The sequence below is a fragment of the Alexandromys fortis genome, unplaced genomic scaffold (genome assembly GCF_014885135.2).
Source record: "Alexandromys fortis isolate MF-2015 unplaced genomic scaffold, M_Fortis_MF-2015_v1.1 scaffold_98, whole genome shotgun sequence".
In the NCBI taxonomy this organism is placed as follows: domain Eukaryota; kingdom Metazoa; phylum Chordata; class Mammalia; order Rodentia; family Cricetidae; genus Alexandromys; species Alexandromys fortis.
In genome coordinates this window covers 1,187,705-1,210,212 of record NW_026068002.1, presented here as the reverse complement: position 1 = coordinate 1,210,212, position 22,508 = coordinate 1,187,705, and the positions used below count along the sequence as shown (strand labels likewise).

Sequence of the window (22,508 nt, the reverse complement as noted above, 5' to 3'; positions counted from 1 at the left end):
TGGAATATATACATATTAGAGTACTACTCAGCAGTAAAAAACAATGACTTCTTGAATTTTTGCATACAAATGAATGGAAATAGAAAACACTATCCTGAGTGAGGTAAGCCAGACCCAAAAAGAGGAACATGGGATGTACTCACTCATATTTGGTTTCTAGCCATAAATAAAGGACATTGAGCCTATAATTTGTTATCCTAGAGAAGCTAAATAAGAAGGTGAACCCAAAGAAAAACATATAGGCATCCTCCTGAATATTAACCTTCATCTGGCATTGAAAGGAGACAGAGACAGAGACCCACATTGGAGCACCGGACTGAAATCTCAAGGTCCAAATGAGTACTAAAATATTCTTAAAAACCTAAAATATATAAATCTCTGTGGTTTTTTTTTTACTCTTTCCCTTTGCTTGTGAAAAAGAGAATAATTTCATCTAAAAATGGCTAAAACTATAAAAGAAAAGGGATTTAGCCAATTGAACAATCCAAATTATTTTAAGCAGTGATAAAAATTTCTATAATATTCAGCAAGGGTACTGAATCTTCATACTAGAAATAATAGAAGTGATTAAAATACACCATACTGAGGACAAAGTCTAGAAATTAAAAAAAAAAAAAAAAACAACTATCCTCCAAGCCTTCGATACCTGGGTTTGAAGACCCTTGAGTCTAAATGTCTCCTTGACAGATAAGAACATGGGTGTTCAGAAGAGGACAGTGTTGCCCAAGGCCTGAGAATTAATTGAGTACTAATTCTTACCTGGTACTCGAGTGCTTTTAACTCCAAAGAGAATTCTGCAACACTGTTACTATACCATGCTGTGGCTGGGACTCCCCACATCAAAATACCCAAAGGGGTATGAACTCTTGGCACCCTGTTCCCAGATTACAGGTATTTTGCTCTGCATAGTTAATACCAGTTTTATATCTAGAGTATTTGGGCCTTTTCTACATTATATGGTAACAGTTTCTGGAACAGAAACATTGATTTTGATTTATAAATACTTACTAGCATTTCCAATACAGAGAAACTCAGTCTGGGTGATATGTAAAATTATTCTCCATCACCAAAGTCCTTTTAGCTTTAAAAATACCCTCTGATAGAGTCCTTCCTTCCCCTAGTCATTTTCTTTTGTCTCCTACTGTTCAAAGGATTCTTCTGCTTTAATCACTTAAAAGTAGACAAAAACAGAAAAGGTAGCTGCATCAATAGAATTCTACAATTTTCCTTATCAAAAATTATCAGTCTGTTTGAATTCCTTTTAATGATATTTATTGTATTGTTTTTCTTGTGACATTATTGAGTATAAATTATTCAAATTAAGATGAACATTTTTTAATTTCTTACTGAAGAATAACCAAAATTATAACCATTAAAAAAGTCTGTGTTAGGAATATTTCCTAAGCAAGCTCTCTGACAACGCAAAAATTCCCAATCAAACCAAATCAAAAACAAGCCAAATTAAAAAATATCCAGGTTTAATGGAAGATCTGCACTCTCGGGTGGCCCAAAGGGGGAAACCGGGAAGCCGCAGGAACGCCACCCCCGGGAGGAAGAAAGGGGGAACCACGTGTTCTTCTTTTGGGGGATCACTTAAGTACCCTGGGGAGTGGTCCTGACCCCACCCCCAGGGAGGGGTCAGGACTGGGGGTCAGGACTGGCCTGCTGGGATTTGAAGTCCAGACCAGGCCTGGGGGCGAGATAGATGCCAGGGACTGGGGCCTAGGCTCCCAGCCTAACAATCTGTTCATGACTATTTTTCCAGGGTTTTGCTTCATTTCTTCTAGACTCTGGGTGTGGGATTTTTTTTTTTTTTTTTTTGGCTTCAGGGAGGAGAGACATTCTGTTTATAAAAGTGCTCATCTTCCATTGATGACAAGAAAGTATTTAATTGTTTTAAAACCTCTTTAGAACAGGCTTAGCTTTGTAGTTTGAAAAACAATGGACATTAGTAAGAGATATGCTCATAAAACACGACTTCTGTAAAGGACTTAGGTTCCCATGAATCCTCATTCCAAATAGAAATTCTTCTTTTTGCAGAGAGTCACAAGTTCACCTGCATTAAACACAACACTTTTAAAAGTTGAAAGACTAATAACTGTTTCATATTTCAGCCTCGGCATCAGGACTGCATAACCCTTTGCAAAGGCTATGTTAGAACTTGATGGCACACTCATGTCAGTGCGGGGACACCTAGAGTTCTGTGGGTATTTTGAGAGCAGATATAAAGCAGGCATTATCATGAACCTCTGGCTTGGGTAACTCCACATGTCCCCATTTTGATTGACTTTTGCCTCCTGTAGCTTCTTTATATTTCAGTTTAGCTATCCCTCCGTCCCACATGAACCTTATGTGCAGCAAGAAGTGTAAATATTGTGAATCCCGAACCTTTGCACTTCTACCTGGCTGTTGAAAGTCTGGCCTGTGCAGTTTGATGTGGCGAGATATTTCCCTATTTTGATTTTCCTACTTTCTGTACATCTGAGTATTGATTCTAGTATAGCATTGTCTTTCTAGCACATAGGTAGCCACGGATCTGGTAGTCATCTGAGAACTATTCATGCAGGAAGTTATGGGTTCAGGCAAGAGCAGGAGTAGCGTAGAAAAGAGCATGGGCATTAGTGCGACGGACACAGATTCCTGGCGGGACAGACTTCTCTCTTCATTATGAAGGTGCAATAGAAAAGGCGACTCATACGGCAGCACTGAGGGTGGAAGGGTACAACTGCCTCAAATTAAGTAATGAAACCAAGGAATAGTAAAGTGGAAATAAGCGTGATAGCACTTGAGATTTGGAAAATGGTCCAGTATGGTATGACCCAGCACAGTCACAAGTCAAGGAATGCAATCCCAGAAAGAAAAGCTGGTACACCCGTGTTAGCACAACATTTGCGGTCCTCCCCATTGGAGATAATCTAAGCCTAATTGCTCAGCAGTCAGTTTCTTGGAAACATACCAGAGTGGGCTTTGGTGTCCTCATCATTAAAATGAGGATGATGTAGTCACATTGCAATGACCATCCCTGCTTATGAGTGTAATCAGAACTTGACTTCTGCGTTACTTCCTATCACTGTCTCTTTCTATCTTAGAAACCCTTTAAGCATAGTGGCCACGGTATCCGTTCATTGTCTTATCGCTTAAAATCAGAGTGCCTGGCTTGAAAATGTTCAGACAGACGGAGCAAGGCATGTACATTTTAGAAGTGTATTTTAAAGCAGATTTATGGCAGGAAGCCTTGCCCATTGTACTTTTCTCGAGAACTGTGATAGAGGTCCAGGCATGTGGTACTTAGAAGGATCATTAGAAACAGTTTGCTTCAAGCCTGTCATTTTATTTGGGAAATCTAAAATATGGTCAGTGTTACTTTCTTAGAGTCCTGGGGGTTACACATTGAATCAGAGTATCAACTGATCATCTCAAACCCACACCGGCATTGGGAAAAACTAGCTAATCAAATTATCTTAAATATGTAACTTACTTCTAAACTATTTTCATGTTGAAATGTTCAGTTTTTCTTTTGAGTATTTTCTAAAAATCTTATATTGACCTTTGATACCACAGAAAAGTCATTTTTAACTTTTTACTGATGTGATTCTTTGTTGTTAGTCTGAATAGAAAACTATTAAAAAAAATCGGGTGTGTAGTAACACTCCTATTCTTGTGAATTATATGTGTTAAACATATGGGTGATTATTCCAGTGTATCCATTGTATATTTTTATAAATTTACTAAAGCCATGAAATTTAAATTAATTCTTAAATATTCACTAAAGATTATCCTTTTCATAGAAGAGTTTTCCTAGAACTAAAGTAAGGAGGAAAACAATGTTGAAAAATTGAGCTTTCTGTTTCTTGGGGGAAGGGCATGGATGAGTGCCTGTGCACAGGTGCTGTGTCATGTGGGTAGAGGAAGAAGATACCATTTGGGAGTTAGTTTCCTCCATTGCTTTGGGTTTTAGAGCTCTAACCAGCCCTCAGGCTGGTGCTGCCAGTGCCATCTTGCTAGCCAAAACCTTTGAGATTTATTTGGCAACCTACCTAACATCTTTGTTCCTTAATTTTTCTGTCACTATATGTTTAAAACCTCTTCTTTCATTATAAATTCAACAATCTTACATTTAGGCTGCTTTTTAGAGAGGGAGAAAATGTGAACTACTTAATATATTAAAAATCTGTGCTTGGATAGTTCAAATGCTGCGAAAATATCAATCTCCTAATTTATGGTTTAATACAATGCAGCAGGTCCTGAGGTCATGCATGTTCCCGACCAAGATTTTATCACAGAAGAGGAGACAATCAATTAATGGATTGAAAGACAAGCCTCTGTTAATGGGGGGGGGTTTCCATGTGCAGGCGCTGCCAGCTTTTAAGACCTCAACAAATTCCATTATGCAGGAGAAGCATAAACCTGAATATGCACAGCTGGAAGGAGCAGTCGCCAGTCCCCCACGTAGTACTGGCTAGAGTGTGGTTATAGCTTTCTCTCTTACTGCAAGGAGTAATGGAGAGGTGGATTAAGTGGATGGCCATGGAGAGAGGCAAGTGGATTTTGTGAGTAGCCTCTATCTAGAGATCATTTTAGCTATCATGCTGTGACCACAAAGGCAATTGTAACTGGCATTCTTTGAGTAAATTGTCTCTCTGCCGAACACGGTTAGACTTTCTTGATGCAAACTTTACTATAACAGTTCAATCCTTCAGTGCTACTTGGTGAACTTAGTATATGATATTTTGATACAAATAATACGGTGGTGATTGCCCTATATCTGTTACAGGCTTAAATCATCTGCTGTACAGCTAAGAATTTTTCAGGACAAATGTGGTCCTAAGTAGAAGGATAAGTAAAATTTCTTGGGAAAGTAAACATGGTGGTTAAACGGATTTCATTGTACCCAGGAGAAAAGAACAATTGGCTCCTCCATCAGCGGCAGAGTTCCAGTGTGCCGAGCTCAGTGGTGCCACCAGCACCCTGGTTCTCTATGAGGATCTTCCCCATTTCCATTTGTGAGCTTGGGCAAGTGGCAGAAGGACTTTGCGGTGTTTTTGCTGCTTCAGATGGTTAGAGCTGGGCTGGGAGTGGCACTCTGCTGGTGGAGCGCTTGCATAGCACGAAGCTGCAGGTTCTTTCTTTCTCCTGCATCTCAGAAGTCCTGACATTGTGCACACCTGTAAGTCAGCATCTGAGAGGCAAAGGTGAGGCATCGGGAATACCAGGTCTGTGGCTATATAGCAAGTTGGTGAGCAGCTCTGGAATGCATTAGGCCCAATCTTTAAAAGCCAATCCATCAGATTTTGGGCACACTAAACTCTGCTTCAGTGGTCCTCTTCTTGTATAGCGACATTTTATACTGTGTACCCTCTTAAAACAAACTTGGAGTTTCCAATTTATCTGAAATCATCAGATCCACTAATGACCAATCTGGTATTCTTTATAAACATATATAAATACATCAAACTTACATTTAGACTGCTTTTTATAGAAGGGGAATTGTGCTCTAATATATTAAAAAAATCTGTGCTTGGATAATTCAAATGCTGCAAAAATATATGTACGTTTGAAGAGAAGGCCTCTTCAGGATGTCAAAATTGACCCCAAATGACAGGGTTCACACAAGAGTGAAGGAACAATGAGATATAAAAAATTTGCCCCTTATCCACTGCCCCTTGATTGTGGAAACAGAAATGCTGTTGCCCTGTCCCTCTAGAGATTCAGGAAATGAACTGACAGTTGGTCACAAAAGGACCCCGTGCTTGTCGAGACTTGGAGGTAAACTGTGTCTGTCTGGCAGTGATCAGCTCCACACAGCACTGTTTGGAAAGACACAATAACATGCAATTAGAGTTCAGATCAGGGTCACAGAGAGAAGGAGTGTTCATTTGTGTCATAACGAAGACACGGCCAAGGCGAGATAGGTGAACTCATTGTGGATTCACCAGGGTGTTTATCTAAATAAACAGAAAGACGCTGGTTCTGAATGCTTCAGAAACAAGCACACTGCTGTGATTGGCATGTGTCCCCTTCTAAACCCTTTGTCAGTGGGAATGATAGGGAGGTGAGGCCCTGAGAACGTCTCCTTCGTGAATAGATTAACGCTGTGTCACAGGAATGGGGTAAGTTTCATGTGAGTGTGTTTTCTATAAAAGATGAGTTTGCTTCCCTTCTCTATTCCCCTTTGTCCTTCCCTCTTCTCTCATTGTGCTCTCTCCCTCCTTTCACTTCCCCCTCCTCTTTCTTGCTTTCTCTCTTTCCCTTCAGCCTTCTGCGAAGGAATGGTGACATATTGAAGGCTGTCTCTAGTTGTGTCCTTCCTGTCATGGACTTCCAGGATGTAGAAATATAAGAAATAAGTATCTATTTTTAATCAGCCATACAATCACCATTAGCACAGTCATCCATTGGATGAACAGGGTGTGCAGAACACAGACATTGCTTTTCTACAAATGGGACTGCTACACAGAGCACTGAGACACCATGACTCTATAGAAGGTATCCACACAGTGTATAAGAAGAATCTCTCACACACACACTTTTTCTTTTTTGGTTTTTCTTTTTCATTTTTTTCAATACAGGGTTTCTTTGTGTAATAGCCCTAACTGTCCTGGAACTAGATTTTATAGACCAGGTTGGCCTCGAACTCACAGAAATCTTCCTGCCTCTGCCTCCCAAGGCTAACATTAAAGCTGTGCACCACCACCACCTGGATCTTGTGGATAGTTTATGTTATTAGATTCAAAATTGGTTTCACACAAGTTACTCTTGCACATATACTCAAGTGGCTTTTCAGCTACAACATCCTTGGGGTATAGACTATTTACCAAATGTGAATTCTTTTAACATTGTGTGAAGTTATGTAGAAACTGACTGTGAAATGTCCAAGGAAAAAAATAAAAGTCATTTACTTGAAAACAAAACCAAAAAACAAAACAAAACAAACAAACAAACAAAAAACAAAATGGTTCCAACTGATTTTAAACAACATCAAAATATTTGGATATGGGTAATTGTATTTGGTTCCTGAATAGATAACTTTGAACGCACAGTATTTCTTAATTGCGTAGTTTTTAATTCAATTGTCTAAATCCAGTTAGTTCTTAGTTCAGTTGTCCACTTACCACATATATCTTGACAGTTATTTTGAAGAGTTCTATCATTATTTTAATGAGAAAACTTACTTGGTTTTGAAAGCAATTATTTTTTACTTTTACGTATTTTTTAATTGATTTTTATTGAGCTCTACATTTTTCTCTGCTCCCCTCTTAACCTCTCCCCCTTGAACCCTTCCCCAAGGTCCCCATGCTCCCAATTTACTCAGGAGATCTTGTCTTTTTCTAATTCCCATGTAGATTAGATCTATGTAAGTCTCTCTTAGTGTCCTCATTGTTGTCTAAATTTTCTGGGATTGTGGTTTGTAGGCTGGATTTCTTTGCTTTATGTTTAAAACCCACTTATGAGTGAGTACATGTGATAATTGTCTGAAAGCAATTCTTAAATATGTACACGGGGAAAAGATCTTTTACAAAACAGAAGCTCCAGAATATGCTTATAATTTTCTTTTTCTTTTTTCTTTTTGGTTTTTCAAGACAGGTTTTCTCTGTAGCTTTGGAGCCTTTCCTGGACCTAGCTCTTGTAGACCAGGCTGGCTTTGAACTCACAAAGTTTCTCTTGCCTCTACCTCCCGAGGGCTGGAATTAAAGGTGTGTGCCACCACCACTCTGATAATTTTTTACTAATATATTGTCTCTGCTTTCTAATTGAACCTGAATAGTGAAGACTCTTCACTTTTTTGTTGTTGTTGTTGTTGTTGTTCAAGTTTCTCAAAATACACTTGCCAAAATTCACTGAAACTAACCCTTGGAATTTACAGGAAACACACAAAGAAGAAAAATACTGTTCCTTCTTGTTCCCAAAGCTGTATTGAGCTTTTAAATAGCTGAGACTTAAGGCCTAAGTAGTGTACCCTGATATTTGTGAGAGAGTAATGTGACTAAGAATGAAGAAACCAACTTTGGTGGAGAATACTTTCCACAAATCTTCTCCCTCTTTATCTAAAATATCTGAGAGAAGCAGTATTAGACGTAGCTTTGCGTTTGAACTCTTTGTCTTTTTATTGATATTTGTGCAAGTTCCAACTCCAGAGGCTGTTGTATATATGTCGAACTATTAAAAAGAAGGTGTCAGAAGGAGACAGGAAGGACAGAAGAGACAGAAGGGGGTGGGGAGTCTTACTCTATAAGGAGATAACAGCACAGCTACTGAAGCACTTGAATTAGATTGTGGAAGAGAAATTCGGGAGAAACATACAGGCCCTTAGATTTGAGGCAGTGGCGTTTAGAAGCCAAGATGCATTTTCTTTGAGACTGTGAATAAACTGCTTGGGAATGGCCTATGTTTATCATGTATGGTCCTGATTTAATTGTCTCAGGACACTGAATAGCAAGTGTTGGTTAAATGTTCTTGTCCTAATAATTATGATTAAGTATGTTATCATTAAAATATTTTGACTCGTCATTTTGAGTTCAGTGTAACTAAATTTATAGCAGGTATATTTGGAGGCCTGAACTCTTTCTGATATTGCAGTTGGATTGGACTAGCTTCCTGATTTATTCATTGCATAAAGTGTGATTTTAGTATTTATATAGCTGCAGGGCTTCTTGGAGCTGCAAGGGGCTAGAGCAGTGTGAAAATAAAAGACGACCAGACCAGTGAGAACAGAAAGGCTGTTTATTCAGGGCTTTCATTTGGCAGAGATTCACAGCAGGCAGAGGAATCGGAGAGCAAAACAGCTAAAATGAGAAATTAAATCTGACCCACAGGTGCTTCTCTATAATCTAACTGCATAAACAAACTGCACTCTTACTTAAAAGCATCCCCGTGTAACAAATAGCAGAGTGTTGACCAATCATTGCTGCCAATCACAGGTCCAATAACCAACTGGGCTATTTCTGTCTACCACTTCCCTTTTCTGTCTATAATTACTGCTTGCTAACACTGCCAAGTGGAGCCCTGTGAGGCCCTCAGAACCCTGACCATTGCTGCTCAATACACAGAAGGCTGTTCTTTTTCACATACAGCAAGATAATGAGAAATCAAACATGACAGTTGTGTTTAACCCTGTTGAAAGCTGAGAAACAATTGAAGCTAAATTAAAAGACAAGGAAACAAAAATACAGTCTTTTAAATTATTTCTATTTATTTATCAAAAATCTTTATATGGATTAGACTTCTAATTCGATGAATTTTATATATTATTGTTACCAAACGATCAGATATTTTAAAAAAAAAATTACCAAGCTCATGCCACTTTAACATTTATCATCAGTTGGTTCTCTGTTTCCATTACAATTTTTGTATTGCCTATATATAGCAGAGAGATGGTTGAAGAGTTGACAAACAGGCTAAGTAATTAGGTAAAATACTAATTAAACAAGATGTTTGCTTATAGAGGAACCAGTCCTAAGAAAAGAAAACCAAAGCATGTGGGTTTCAAGAATTTGGAGTTTGGCAGGAAAGTAAGTATGTGGAATGCCAATATGCTATGTTCCAGTACAGCTGACCAGGAGGCATGGCCCTGGCAATGGTGACACTTCAGAAGTCACTGACGTCATTGAGCATCAGTGATTTGCCCAACTAGAGCAAAGACAAGATTTAGGGTAGTCAGAGCAGAGAGCTTGAAGTCATAGAAGGCAGTGTTGTTTTGCTCAGGAGTGGAAGAGGGGGACAGAAGCTAAGACCATTTTGGCACTGTTCCTTGGGTACAATGATTAAGAGAAAAAGGGAAGGCTAATAAGGCAGAATCTAATAAAGAACTCAGCTACTGTGTTGTGAACTGGACACTCTTCAAAGTATTCCTGTCAAAAGTACATTATGGTCATGTGTGTATTTTAAATGGATGTTGTGACTCTACCTTGGATATCAAAGACAAAGTCAAGGAAGTCAGCTGTGACCAATAAAGAGACACAATTCAGTTCAAGAGTCTGAACTAGGGTTGTTAAGGTAGACATGATATCAAATAGAGAAGGGTAGGGAAACGGCTCAGAAAGACAGTATACACTTTTACCTAATGGATTTGAGTTTGGGCTTTACTAGTTAGCGAGAAGAACAGACAATCTCTTAGCATGGATAAATGGATGGCCAGGAAGAGCCATTTAGTTAAGTGTATCTGAAATGTTAAATCTGTGCATTCATTAGATAACGAATGTAAAACTATGGAGAAAGGTTTTATCTTTTGATGAAAAGTTTGGAAAATCATTAAAAATTAGATGAGATTTTATTGAAATCAGAAGGATAAAAATAATACAAAGAATCTGTTGTGAGTGAGGGCAGTGTATCAGCTATTACCTTAGAGATGACAAGTGTGCAAAGGATGTATTGAAAAAGAAAATCACAGATGGTGTGGAAAAGGGGTTTGATGCAGAGCAAATGCAGGGAAAGGAAAGATCTGTGAAATGGAAAGAATTAAAAACATAAAAATGAGTGGTAGAAGATTGGCCAGTCACTAGAAATTGCGGTAAATATTTCATCTAATGAAACCCACTGTATTTGCTTAGCAAAAGCAGGACTAGAGGATAGATGGTTTGTATTCATGACACAGCACAGTAAAGGAGAGGAGAGGGAGTAGAAAGGAGGAAGAAAGGTAACACACTCCTTAGGAGAGTTCCTTAAAGATGAAACCAAAGGGAGATTCAAAAAGAAGAGTCAAGATTCATTGAGATATTGTATATCAAAAGAGAATATGATTTTCATTCTGGTGATGCTAACATACCCACATCTTGGAGAAGAAAATCCCCCAAGGGACACATTTCCCTGTTATAGTTTAAAACCAAGGTCTACAGTACAACCCTGTTTTCAATAGTATCTTAGAAGCACATTAAAACAACATTCAAGTTTCTAAAAGTTATTTCAGGAAGGATTTAATTCTCAAATAACAATTATTTTTGTTAATACACAGAATCCACTGAAGAGCTCAAAGTCCGAAGCCACAGCACGGAGCCATTACCTAAGTTGGAGAGCAAAGAGAGAGGTCATTATGGATCAGCTTCCTCCAGAGAGCCAATGAAAGCTCAAGAATGGGATGGAACCCCAGGTCCACCTGTGGTCACCAGCAGAATGGGCAGATGCTCTGTGAGCCCTACATTGTTGGCTGGAAGCCACAGTTCAGGTAAGCAGAACACCAGTCTTCCAGATGACTCTGTGAATGCAGAGGCTGTTCATAAGTAGGTATACTTAGGCAATCATCACCTCCACATCAGTCTGCTTCCATTCAGACTCCAAACCCAAACACGTAAATAAAGCATATCACAGGACAGCTACTCACAGGGATGGCAAGGGAAAAAGTGCTACTTGAAGTTCTGCCATGTGGCGGTGTACAGCGAGAAAACTCTGCCTGAACTAAAGCCACATCAGTTTGTAGAATTGAGGGAATTCATGTTTGTGGCTCTTTTACTTAAAAAGCTATTTGCAGCAACTAGTGAGATTTGATCAGAAGTAAAACTCAGGACAGAAATATACCAATAACTACTTGAAGACACTAGAGAGGGAAGCAGTTTTGAGTTACACAGTCACTTGACACGTGACATGGCATGAAGTTCACAAACCCAAAACAAAAGAGAAAACGTTAATGTATGTCTCGATTTCAAGTCTCGAGATTAAAACAGGCAATGCCATTCTGCATGGTTAACAGCTAAGTATTACTAAACATTGATTTTGTAAAGCAGCATATGTTTGCTTTGATCTGAATCATCTACATGTTGGACTCACAGAGAGCTGTCAATTAAAATAAACAGTGAATAATCAAGGAACCTCCCGCAGCTTTCAGTTTCTCTTCCGAAACAGTGCTGGGTCTCTAAAGAAAAGGCCAATCCTTTCATGTTCTTTTCGTCTTGGATATTTGTCAAGGAAAGCAATTTACATGAAGTTAACCTATGTGCTCTCTGACATGGGTAAGTTGCAATAGAGGAGGCCAGTGATCTCTGGGCTTGGTGAGGAATGTTTCTTGAAAAAGACCCGGCCATAGCTTCCCAGATTTAGAACTATGTAAAGGTAGATGGTAGAGCCATCCCATATACAGAGTGAAGAACTCATCTTACAGAACAAATTTAAAACCAAGAGAAGAAAAGTTCTACGCATCTACAAAAATTCTGAATGATTCCTATATTAACGTAGAAATATTGGTAGTTATACATGCTGACTAGTCTTACAAGCCAACTGGATAGATTCTAGAATCACGGAGAAAGGATGTCACTGAGATATTGTCTAGATCAGATTAGCTTGTGGTCATGCCTTCCAGGGATTGTCCTGACTACATTAATTGATATGGGAAGATTCAACCCACTACAGGTAGAACCATTCCTTGATTTGGGCCCAAGAAGTTCCTGGGTAGATCAAGTGAGATGATTAGTCAGCATGCAAGCATTAAAATTCTCTTAACTGGTTGTCACTGACTGCCTAAAGTTCCTGCAAACCAGGTATTCTGAGCTAAAATAAACTCTTTCCCCTTCAAGTGACTTTTGTCACGGTATTTTATAATAACAACTAGAAGTAAATTAGGACTCTCTATGCATTCTGTAAAAAGCAAAATATATAAATAAAAATAATAGGCAACAAAACCAAAAAAAAAAAAAAAAGAACAAGCCAGGCGTTGGTGGTACATGACTTTGATCCCAACACTTGGGAGGTAGAGACAGGTGGATCTCTATGAGTTTGAAGCCAGACTAGTTTACAGAGCAAGTTCCAAAGCTACAGAAAAACCCTGACTTACAAAACCAATAATAATAATAATAGACAAAATTTACCAGCTAAGACTATACATTCTTTCAAAAACAAAATATATAAACATAGTAGACAATGCTTATCAGCTATGACTAATAACTAATTTATCGAGATTATCACTATTTTCATAGACTCATCTAAAACTGTACAACTTCTATCTAAAGTACATAAATGCTATATTTAGAACCCAGATATATTTAATAAAAACAAAATTGTGATCTAAGTGTCTGTGATGCAACAGCCAAGATCCTAGGGCCAGAGATCATAATGATTAATCAAATATCTTTATATCTGTTCTTAATAGTCTATTGATAGACAAGTATATCATTGTGCTATAATGTTTATATTAGTCAACAGTGTTAAAAGGGAAAATACGAATAGATATGCATGTACTGAAAGAGATTTATTATGAGAGCTATCTTCAAATCATCATGTATGTTTTAAAAATCCAGACCTGCACATTGCAAGCTGATGGTTCAGGAAATCCCATGGCCCAAAGCAGTTCAAACATGGTGTCAATGGTATAACACCATCTGATCTGAGAGGATTAAAAAACACAGTCCCAGTGTCCAAGCATGGTAGAAGTTGTAAGTTTAAGCTCAAGAAGAAAGAAGGGATCTGTCCTTCTTTTAAGACCCTCACTCGATGACATTATGCTTCTTCACGTTGGTGGGGCTCATGTTCTGTTGATTCAACTATTCACACCTTGTAGAAATCCCCTTCCAGAATTTAAAGGAACACTTTACCAATTATCTGCAGATCCCTTAGTTCAGATGATATATAAAATAAGATGTGAAACAGAAACAAATGAATTCTCCTGGGAGACATTGACTTTGGGAAGAAAAACTAGATGCTTTGGTATACAAGACAGTAATTTCTAGAGGCTAACCAGGATGGGGGAAAGAGACTGGCATACATTCTGGTGAAATCTGAAAATCTACAGGACACACACACACACACACACACACACGATGTATTTACTGTGAAGATCTGAGGTCAGTTTACTGGGAATCAACTAATGTAGATGAGCATCTATCTAAAACACCCCTTGTATTAACCGGAAACATTTAACCATAAATCACAAGTTAACCGTCGTCCACGTGGTAGATATTATTGGTGCCTTTGGTGCTGAGTCTGCAGGTGTTAGCTACAGGTTTTCTACAACTGCTCCTGGATGCCCCCCTGTCCTCAGAGCTATCAATCCTGCTCATGACTCTGCTCTGCTTTCTTCAAAGATTATTTTTTTTTCCACAGCCATGGACTGAAAACTGAAGGTTGACATTTTCATTTCATTCAGTTGGTCAGAATTGAGATCAGAAGATCAACTCTAAGATCAACTCCTGTCTGAAGTGGAAAGGGCCTTCCCTGGAGGGAGCAAGACCTTTCTTTTCCTTAGTAAAGGAGGGAAATTATACCTACTAGACATAATGGGCAAATAAACTTGCATACCTATAGGCACTTAACTGCCACATCAGGGTTAGATTTTGAACATTATATAGAAAATATTTGCTAGTCTTTATTTTAAGTTACAAATAATGTAGTTTGCCTTATATTTTGGAACATTCAATGATGAATTTAAGTTTGAGTGACAGGAGGGCCATTACCTGAGAAATAGTGTGTGTGAGATATGGAGCAAGGAATAATTGATAGTTGGGGATTGAAGTCTGACTGTTAATATGAAAACATTCTTGGATATCTAAGCAAGGGGCCAGCAGACAGTGTGAATTGCAGTTTTGAAACTAATGAGATTCAGCAGCACTGCAGTCCTGGACTGGAGATCTTAGAAATGGTTGCAAGCATAGACTGGATGAGATGTACATGAAGAACAGAGGAGACGTGAGAGAGAAGGAAATTGAGATGGGATCCAGGGGATCTACAATTTAGAACTTTAGAAAACAATTTAAGCTGTTGTGAATGAAGATGATAGAATTGTGTGGTGAATGACTAGACTCTCACTAAACAGTAAGCTACACAAATGTAGTGTTCTTTCACTTGTATTTTAATAAACAAAGCTTGCCTGAGGACCAGAAAAGCAAAGTAGCCAGCCACAGGCTCTTATGTCTCCTTCAATCTGAAAATGGAGATCCTGCCTCCAAGAATCTTTGGGATGAGACTGCACCTGAGAGCTGTCTCCTTCCATTTTATATTCCTCTCTAGTGGTGGGTTTAAAGGTATTCATCACTACTGCCTGGTTTCTATGGCAAACTAGTGTGGCTACTGGGATTAAATGTGTGTGCCATTACTGCCTGGTCTGTAAGGCTGACCAGGGAGGCTGCTTTACTCTCTGATCTATGGAGGATTATAAGACAAGAGGAGACAACTCCCAGACTCAGCCTTGTTCTGAGGATTCCTGGAAGCAGGATTACCCTTTACAGACTGAGAAGAAGTAAGAGCCAGTGACTGGCTGCTTGCTCTTCTGGTTGTCAGGTAAGCTTTATTTATTAAATTATAAATAAAATATCGCTACACCCAGAATTGACAATCACATTCCTTATGTTCGTTAGTACTACGGCATACACTTTCTAACAAGTTCAGAGTTTAATAAAATATGTGTACAAAGCTTCCACATTCCACTCTTCGACCTCAAGCTCCTGCAGCATCTATTTTGGTTTGCAACATCCCAAGCCTCTTCTTCTGATTATAGAGTCACAAACCATCTACTGACCAGAGGGAATAGGAAACTTATTTTTGGTCTTTTATGCCCTTTCTGGGTTCTGAAACAGTTAGACAGAAGTAGATAGGAGAAAAAAGAGAGAGGTGTCAAAATTTGATTTTGTAGTTTAGAAAACACAAAAGGTAGCTGGTGATGGTATAAGATTTTAATCCCAGCATCTGGTGAGATGTAAGCAGGTGAGGTCTCTGTTAGTTCAGTGCCAGGTTGGTCTGTGAAACAACTCTGGGCCAAGCAGGGCCACATAAGGAGAGCCTGTCTTAAGAAGAAAAACAAAATGCAAACAACAAAAACCCACAGCGTAGAATCGAACTCAGAGGCGTGAATTCAGTGTCAGCTCTCGTCCGAGTTTTGTGTCTCAATGTGTGATCCCAAACAGCTGCTGCTATTGCTATTACTCAAGAACTTGGTCTTTCCTTCTCCTGGTTTGTTTGCTTTTGGTTGTTCTTGAGAAAGAAATGGAAAAGAGTAAATGGTGTTTCTTATGCTTTAAGCTCTACTTTTATGAACCGTAAGAGTTTCAAATGTGCCAGATATGTTCTAGAAAACACATTTGCATCAGTGAATTCATGCAGAGAAACCAAAGCCCATTCACCTTTGGCATTTTAAACAAATCAGACAACACCTGACACCCATGGACTTACAAGATGGCCTGAGTCTGTAACAGGAAACTGGCTGCGCGAGAAACATTTTCCGCACTTGTTGTTTTGGGAGAGAAGAGAACGAGCCAATCCTACCCGCCTCTCCTTCTGCACACTTCAATATCTTCTTTGGGTTGCTGGGAAGTTGAGCCACTACTACCTTGCTAGAAATGCTGGGGTAGTCAGCCACAACCTTCTGCCTTCAGTTGCATAGTGATGCCGTACCTCACAGGGGAGGAAGGATCACACGCTCCTCTCCCACATCAGTTTCCTTCCTCTGGTGTTCTGATGTGCCTGTTACAGGCACAAACACACACACACACACACACACACACACACACACACACACACCTTGGCACGTGTGCTTGCACATACACACATTAACATGAACTATTACTTTACCCAAAGTGGTTTAGCTCCTCGGAATGGCTCTTCTTAAGAGCTCCGCTGAGGAATGGAGGAATTGCTGAAGTAGAGGAAACATGTCAGGAGATCCCCATCCTAATTAACATTGCCACTGGTTGCCACAGTAGTTTATTAAACTACTGTTGTTTAGTCAGTCAGAAAATCCCCAGAGGGTGATTTTTGAAAGCAGTGGAGAACTGGGACTCACATGCTCATGAATATAATAGGGGTTGTGGGGGTGAAGTTATACAAGTAAATACCTTATTAACAAAATATCAGACTTCAATCAGTTACAGTTTCTATAGCTTCTGTCTAATGTTGTTTCTGGGGACACATCCACATATTCATACATATGCACAACAGGCCGTGTGCTATAGTCTCTGTGTTCCAGGATCTTCCTCTGTCTCTTTATGGCACAGAATTTTTGATCATACATTAATTTTATTGAAATACATTATTTTCATGATTATCTAATGTGAAACGGACGCTTAAAAGAAATCTCACACTAGCTCAGAATTGAAAAATAGATGTTGTTTTTTTATTAGGGGTAAACTCACAAATCAGAATCCTCTGCTGAAACAGAGATCAGAAACCAATATCTGCAACCAGAACAGAGAGAGAGGCAGGAAAAGAGGCCACGCCCCATTGGGCAGGTAACCACTACCTGTAAGACTTCCTATAGCACCTCCCCCTTTTGTTTAAATAAGAGAGTTCTAAGTCTAATACAAAATTATATACAATAATAACAAATATATTCAATAGTTATCCTATCCTAACTAGTTTAAGTCTTGTATAGTAAAAAAAAAAAAATTCTAAGAATGTAAAGAGATGCAGACTTTGAAAATGATGGTGGGCTAAATAGGATACACATGCACAGAGATCACAGTTCTTCCCGAGAGCCACTGTCATCAACAGTTGAGGGAAGGACAATGTTGCACCTAAGACAAAGATGAACCGAAGCATGAACTGAAGCTTGGAATATTTTTGGCCTCATGCTGTTGGTCTGACCTGACTTGAGCATTTTTAGAAGTAAAAACAGAAAACGTCGGGTTGGAAGCAAAATCTCTCTCTCTTCCTTGTGCACGTGCACACGCATACACACACACACACACACACACACATAGAGAGAGAGAGAGAGATAGAGAGAGAGAGAGAGAGAGAGAGAGAGAGAGAATTATTAGAATATAACTTATGCCTAAACAAGAATAAATTACCTACAAATGAGAGGAGCAATGGTCTTTTAAAAAACACCCCTGATTCTTTATCCTCACCTTTCAGAGTTTATAGTCCTAAGGAGTCATGAGGGATAGGTCAGTGATGGAGTGGGTCAGTGTTGAGGTGGGTCAGTGACAGAATGTGTCAGTGATTAGCTAATGGGATGGGTCAGATGTGGGCTAAGTCAGGGATGGGATGGGTCAGTGACTGGGTGGTCCATATGGAATGTGTCAGTAGTTTGATAGGTCAGTAACAGGTTGGGTCAGAGATAGCTTGGCTCTGTGATGAGATCCGTCAGTGATAGAAGGGGCCAGGGAAGTGATGGTAGCTAAGATGTTCTCAGGAAAAAAACAGGCATATCAGCAATTGTAGCAGGAAAGGCTCCTTCCTTGAAACCAGACGTGATTTTGCTCACATAGGAAGCATGCCAAAAAACGTATGTATCACTGTCACAGGCAAAATCATTTTATCATTTTTCTTGCAGTATGAAGCCAATTAGTCTGAGATATGTATTTCCTCATTTCTTAGAAGCACAGAAATGGAAGCACACTTCTCAGGGAGAAGGAAAAATCATTACAAGTTGAGGAATTTCAGGGCTCAGCTAGGCATGTGGGTGTCTTAGAAATCATGAAAAATGTCCAGAGCACAGAAGCAAACCTGATTTTGCCAATGAGCATCCAAATTTCCAGATTTAGTTGTGATCCTGTGAAAACTCCTGAGTTTTAACCATAGCATAGTAGTCAGAAGTCTCTGAGTCAGATGGCTCTCTCCCTCCAGTTTTGTAGAATCTGAGTGTTGTCAGTATGAGCTTTCTGGTTGACTGCTGGATTGAGTCATGGGTCTGACCATCCAGCAGAGACAGTTCCAAAGAACCAGAAAGGCCAACCGACAGTTCACCTTCTGAGTCTACGTTCTTCAGAAGTCACAGAGATTTAGGAGAGCCATCATAGGAAGAATAGGGATGAGAGAGACTTGGCCCCAGAGAATGTGATAGAAGACAGCAGGTAAGGATTTTTGTGACTAGAGAACACCGACAGTGAAATCTTTCACAGAATCCCGACGAAGTACCAAGACCTTTGAATAGACAGGGAGAATGTATGGGGGAATTTTAGACTCCAGTTTTCATTAGGACTTTCCTTTACACATTATTGTTCTCCCAACCTTCCAGACATAGAATTCTGTTCTTCAATTTGCTCTTTGTTCTGGCTAATGGACTCTGCTGTGGTAAACAGAGTGAACCAGGAATTAGAGAGGCAATATTGTATATTCTCCTCTGCAGGACAGGTGGTACCATTTTAAAACTCATTGTCAGGATGTGTGGTCTACCTCCACTAATGAATCTGCACTCTGTACCCAAAACGAGTTCACATTTCAGAGAAATGAAACTAGACATATAACTAATTTTATTTAAAGAAAGATAATGTGTTATTTCTTGTAAGCCACATTTGTATGATGAATTTTGTATGAATTTTAAATACATATGTACTTGCAATAGTAGTTGCTCACAGAACTTAGGAGTTAAGTCCTCAATCTGTTTTGTATTGGTGATGAAACTGCAGACTCTTTCATCTTCCTGAAATTTATTTATAAAATATGTATGATAACTACATAAAACAAATGATTTTGAGAATTAAAGACAATGACTGTAAAGATGTCTCAGTTGTTAAAGGCTTGGATCACAATCAAATAATCATTATAATGATAATTAATAATAATAATAAATTAAAAAATAAAATTAAATTCAAGGGTTGATAGGGTTAATTGAGGCAAATATGTGACACACTGAGTATAGCTCCTGGAAAACAATAAATTTTATATAAATACTACATGTGGATCCTTGGACATAACATCAGTCTTCCTTCCAAGGCAAAGAAAACCACCAGCCTAGAACAGTGGAGGAAAGTTTTCTATAAGACGTCCGATGAGACATGGGACTTAAACTGACCAGAATTTTGATTGGAAGACAAAGGCAGCAAGAGAAGAGCTGCTAGGCAGGGGCAATGTGCTGTCCTCAGAAAGACAGAGTGCTGCAGCAGCAACACTCTGCATACCAAAGTCATGGCTCAGAAGGTGTCTGCAGCTGTCGATTGCATTCCAATCACCTTCTTGGAAGTTGGGGAGACTGCCCAGGTACTAGATAGAGTTGTTCAAGAAGCTCAGAAAAGTGAGAAGGAGATCTAGGACAATGGAGTCATGTTCATGTGAGCAATAAGAAACTGGGATTCCACACTAGAATCATAATACCTCCAAGAGAATGACCTTTGGACATGGAATTTGCATCCATCAATTTGTAAGGATGAGGTGCTTTTTTTTCTTGAAAATGATGATGTATTTGTCACTGTTGGTGGTACTAGAAGGTTTGTGAAGTCTCTTGATGAATATCCTGATATTATAACTCAAAGATAGTACTGATTCTCCCCTTTATATACAGAAAGACTCCCAAGTGCACAATTGGAGACAAGCAGCCAACGGGTCCATATCTTAAAATCCTGGGCCTGAGGACTGCGGCAGTACTTGTGATAATTCCTGCTTTTCATTTTCAGTCAAGAAAACAAAGTGGGGCAACAATATTAATAAAACATTATGTTGCTGGTAATGATTTGAAGGAAACATGGAACTCTGCTCTCAAAGCTAAGATAAAGGAAATTTCATTGTCTATGTCATTAAGGACTTTAAAAATGCATGGAAATATGTGACGTGAAGCCTGTGTGAAGTTGCTGCTAGACCCATGCTGTCTGAGTCCCTTTCAACTTGACTTGAAAGTTCTGTGAATTTTCTCCCTAGCATTAAGACAGATTATTTTCTTTGGAGAGAAGAGCACATAGAATCCAAGAGATTTTCTTAACCACATATGTACTCACTGATTACAGGACTCCAAGGTGTGTGTGTGTGTGTGTGTGTGTGTGTGTGTGTGTATGCTTCAGAAAAAAATATAGACCATGTGCATAGCCATTTTTCATTCAACTGAGTTTGCAACAGTAGAAGAGATTAAAAGACATAATCATAGACAAGCAAGCCTTATAGTTTGTTCTTACATTATATATTATACATGGCTGTCAAAAAGCAATCTTGCACTGTCAGTTTGGCTCAGGAGTTAAAAGAACTTGTATTTGATCCGTAGATCCAAAAAACTTTCAGGAGAGAATAGACTCCCAGAATTGTCTTTGACCTCCATACCTATGGCATAGCATGCACATTCCTGCAACCATGCATGACACATGCACACACACACACACACACACAGAAAGAGAGAGAGAGAGAGAGAGATTCACATACTCACACAAATACTCACATGCTCATACACAAAATAAATTTTTAAAAAGTTAAGAAAAAATAATCTTACTTTATCACACTACTTCTATTCTACATGATAAAATGAAATGGATTTAAAACTATGTTGACAAGAAAATAAGCATAAGAAGATATTAATACATACAATACATATATCTTCTTTGATAAATATCTTACTTGATATTTACTCATTCACTCTCTTTCAGATCATATTTTTCTTAAATAAGAAAACAATATTTGGTATTTACTCTGTATCATGTGAGGTCTAGATGCCAGAGAATCACATGGCATATCCTCTTACTAAGGGAAGGCAATTCCATGGACTTCTGGAACCTTTGTTATTAAGTTTGGAGCAAAGTAATAAATGGTAGCCGTATGACCACGAGGAGCTAGACTGCTTCCTAAGACTCACCTGTAGAAGTGTTGACAAAAACATCTTAGAAGCTAGTATTAACTGTTATAATGTTTTGTCACAATGTCCACACATGCCCTTTCTTTTCCCCCATTGCATCTTCACGCTATGCTAGGGCTATGGGAGTTGGTACCTAGCCCTGCATTCAGGCCTTTGGAATCTGCATTAGTAGCTTCTTAGTGAGAAGCAAGGTCTTTGGTGACCAATGTAATGGGGTGGAAGTTACTGGGCAGGACTCTAGAGCCCTAGTTTCAGGGAGCATGAGGACTTGTACCTGATTTTCTCCAACCCTGCCAACAGCGTTTGAGTAACCCTGTGCTAAAATGCTGACAGGTGAAACCGACAGAGAGAAACAGAAGTTCTTGACCTTTAGCCAGACACATGAAAAAATAAATCAGTGCATGTGCACACACACACACAAACCACAAACACAACACATACAAATACACACAGAGACACCCCATATACAAACCATAAACAGAGTACACACATAAATACACACACAGACACCACACACACACCACAAACACAGCACACACACAAATACACACACAGACACCATATATACCACAACATACATAAACTTCAAACACAGCACACACACACACACACACAAATAAATACATAAAAATCAAAACACAGAGAAACAAAAAACAACACACACAAATACACACACATCACACAAACCACAACACACACAAACTAAAAATACAACACAACACATACATACACACGCAAACACAGAATGAGCCGTATGAGCAACAGAATCAAAAGCAAAAGAAAAAAAATTAAAGCAAAATAAAATATCCTTCCCACTACAAACACAATGAAGTAGTGAATCACAAAGTTTGAGGGGATGAACAGGGATAACTGATCAAGAAATCATCATTTCTTTGAATTTCCTTTGTTTCTTCAAATGAAGCATTTTAATTTTGCAGTGTGACAAGATGGGAAAATAATGGCAAAGTAGACCACACTAATTAACACGTTTGCAAAGAAAATGAAAAACTACGCTTCGGAATTTCTCCTTATCATCTTTCTCTTCAAAGGATGGTATTTGACCAATCTGGGAGTTTATTACTTTCACATTTAATCTGCAGCAAGA

General features: G+C 38.9%; 1 protein-coding gene across 2 annotated transcripts in view; it reads left to right on the top strand.

Annotated features, from left to right (window-relative positions):
• The window catches only part of Nyap2 (neuronal tyrosine-phosphorylated phosphoinositide-3-kinase adaptor 2), a 208,134-nt gene that overhangs the window by 169,738 nt on the left and 15,888 nt on the right, over nt 1-22,508 (top strand). For both annotated transcript variants that reach the window (XM_050161056.1, XM_050161055.1), the window contains exon 4: nt 10,949-11,158. In XM_050161056.1, the coding sequence (XP_050017013.1) occupies nt 10,949-11,158 (210 nt within the window). The remainder of the gene's footprint in view (nt 1-10,948; nt 11,159-22,508) is intronic.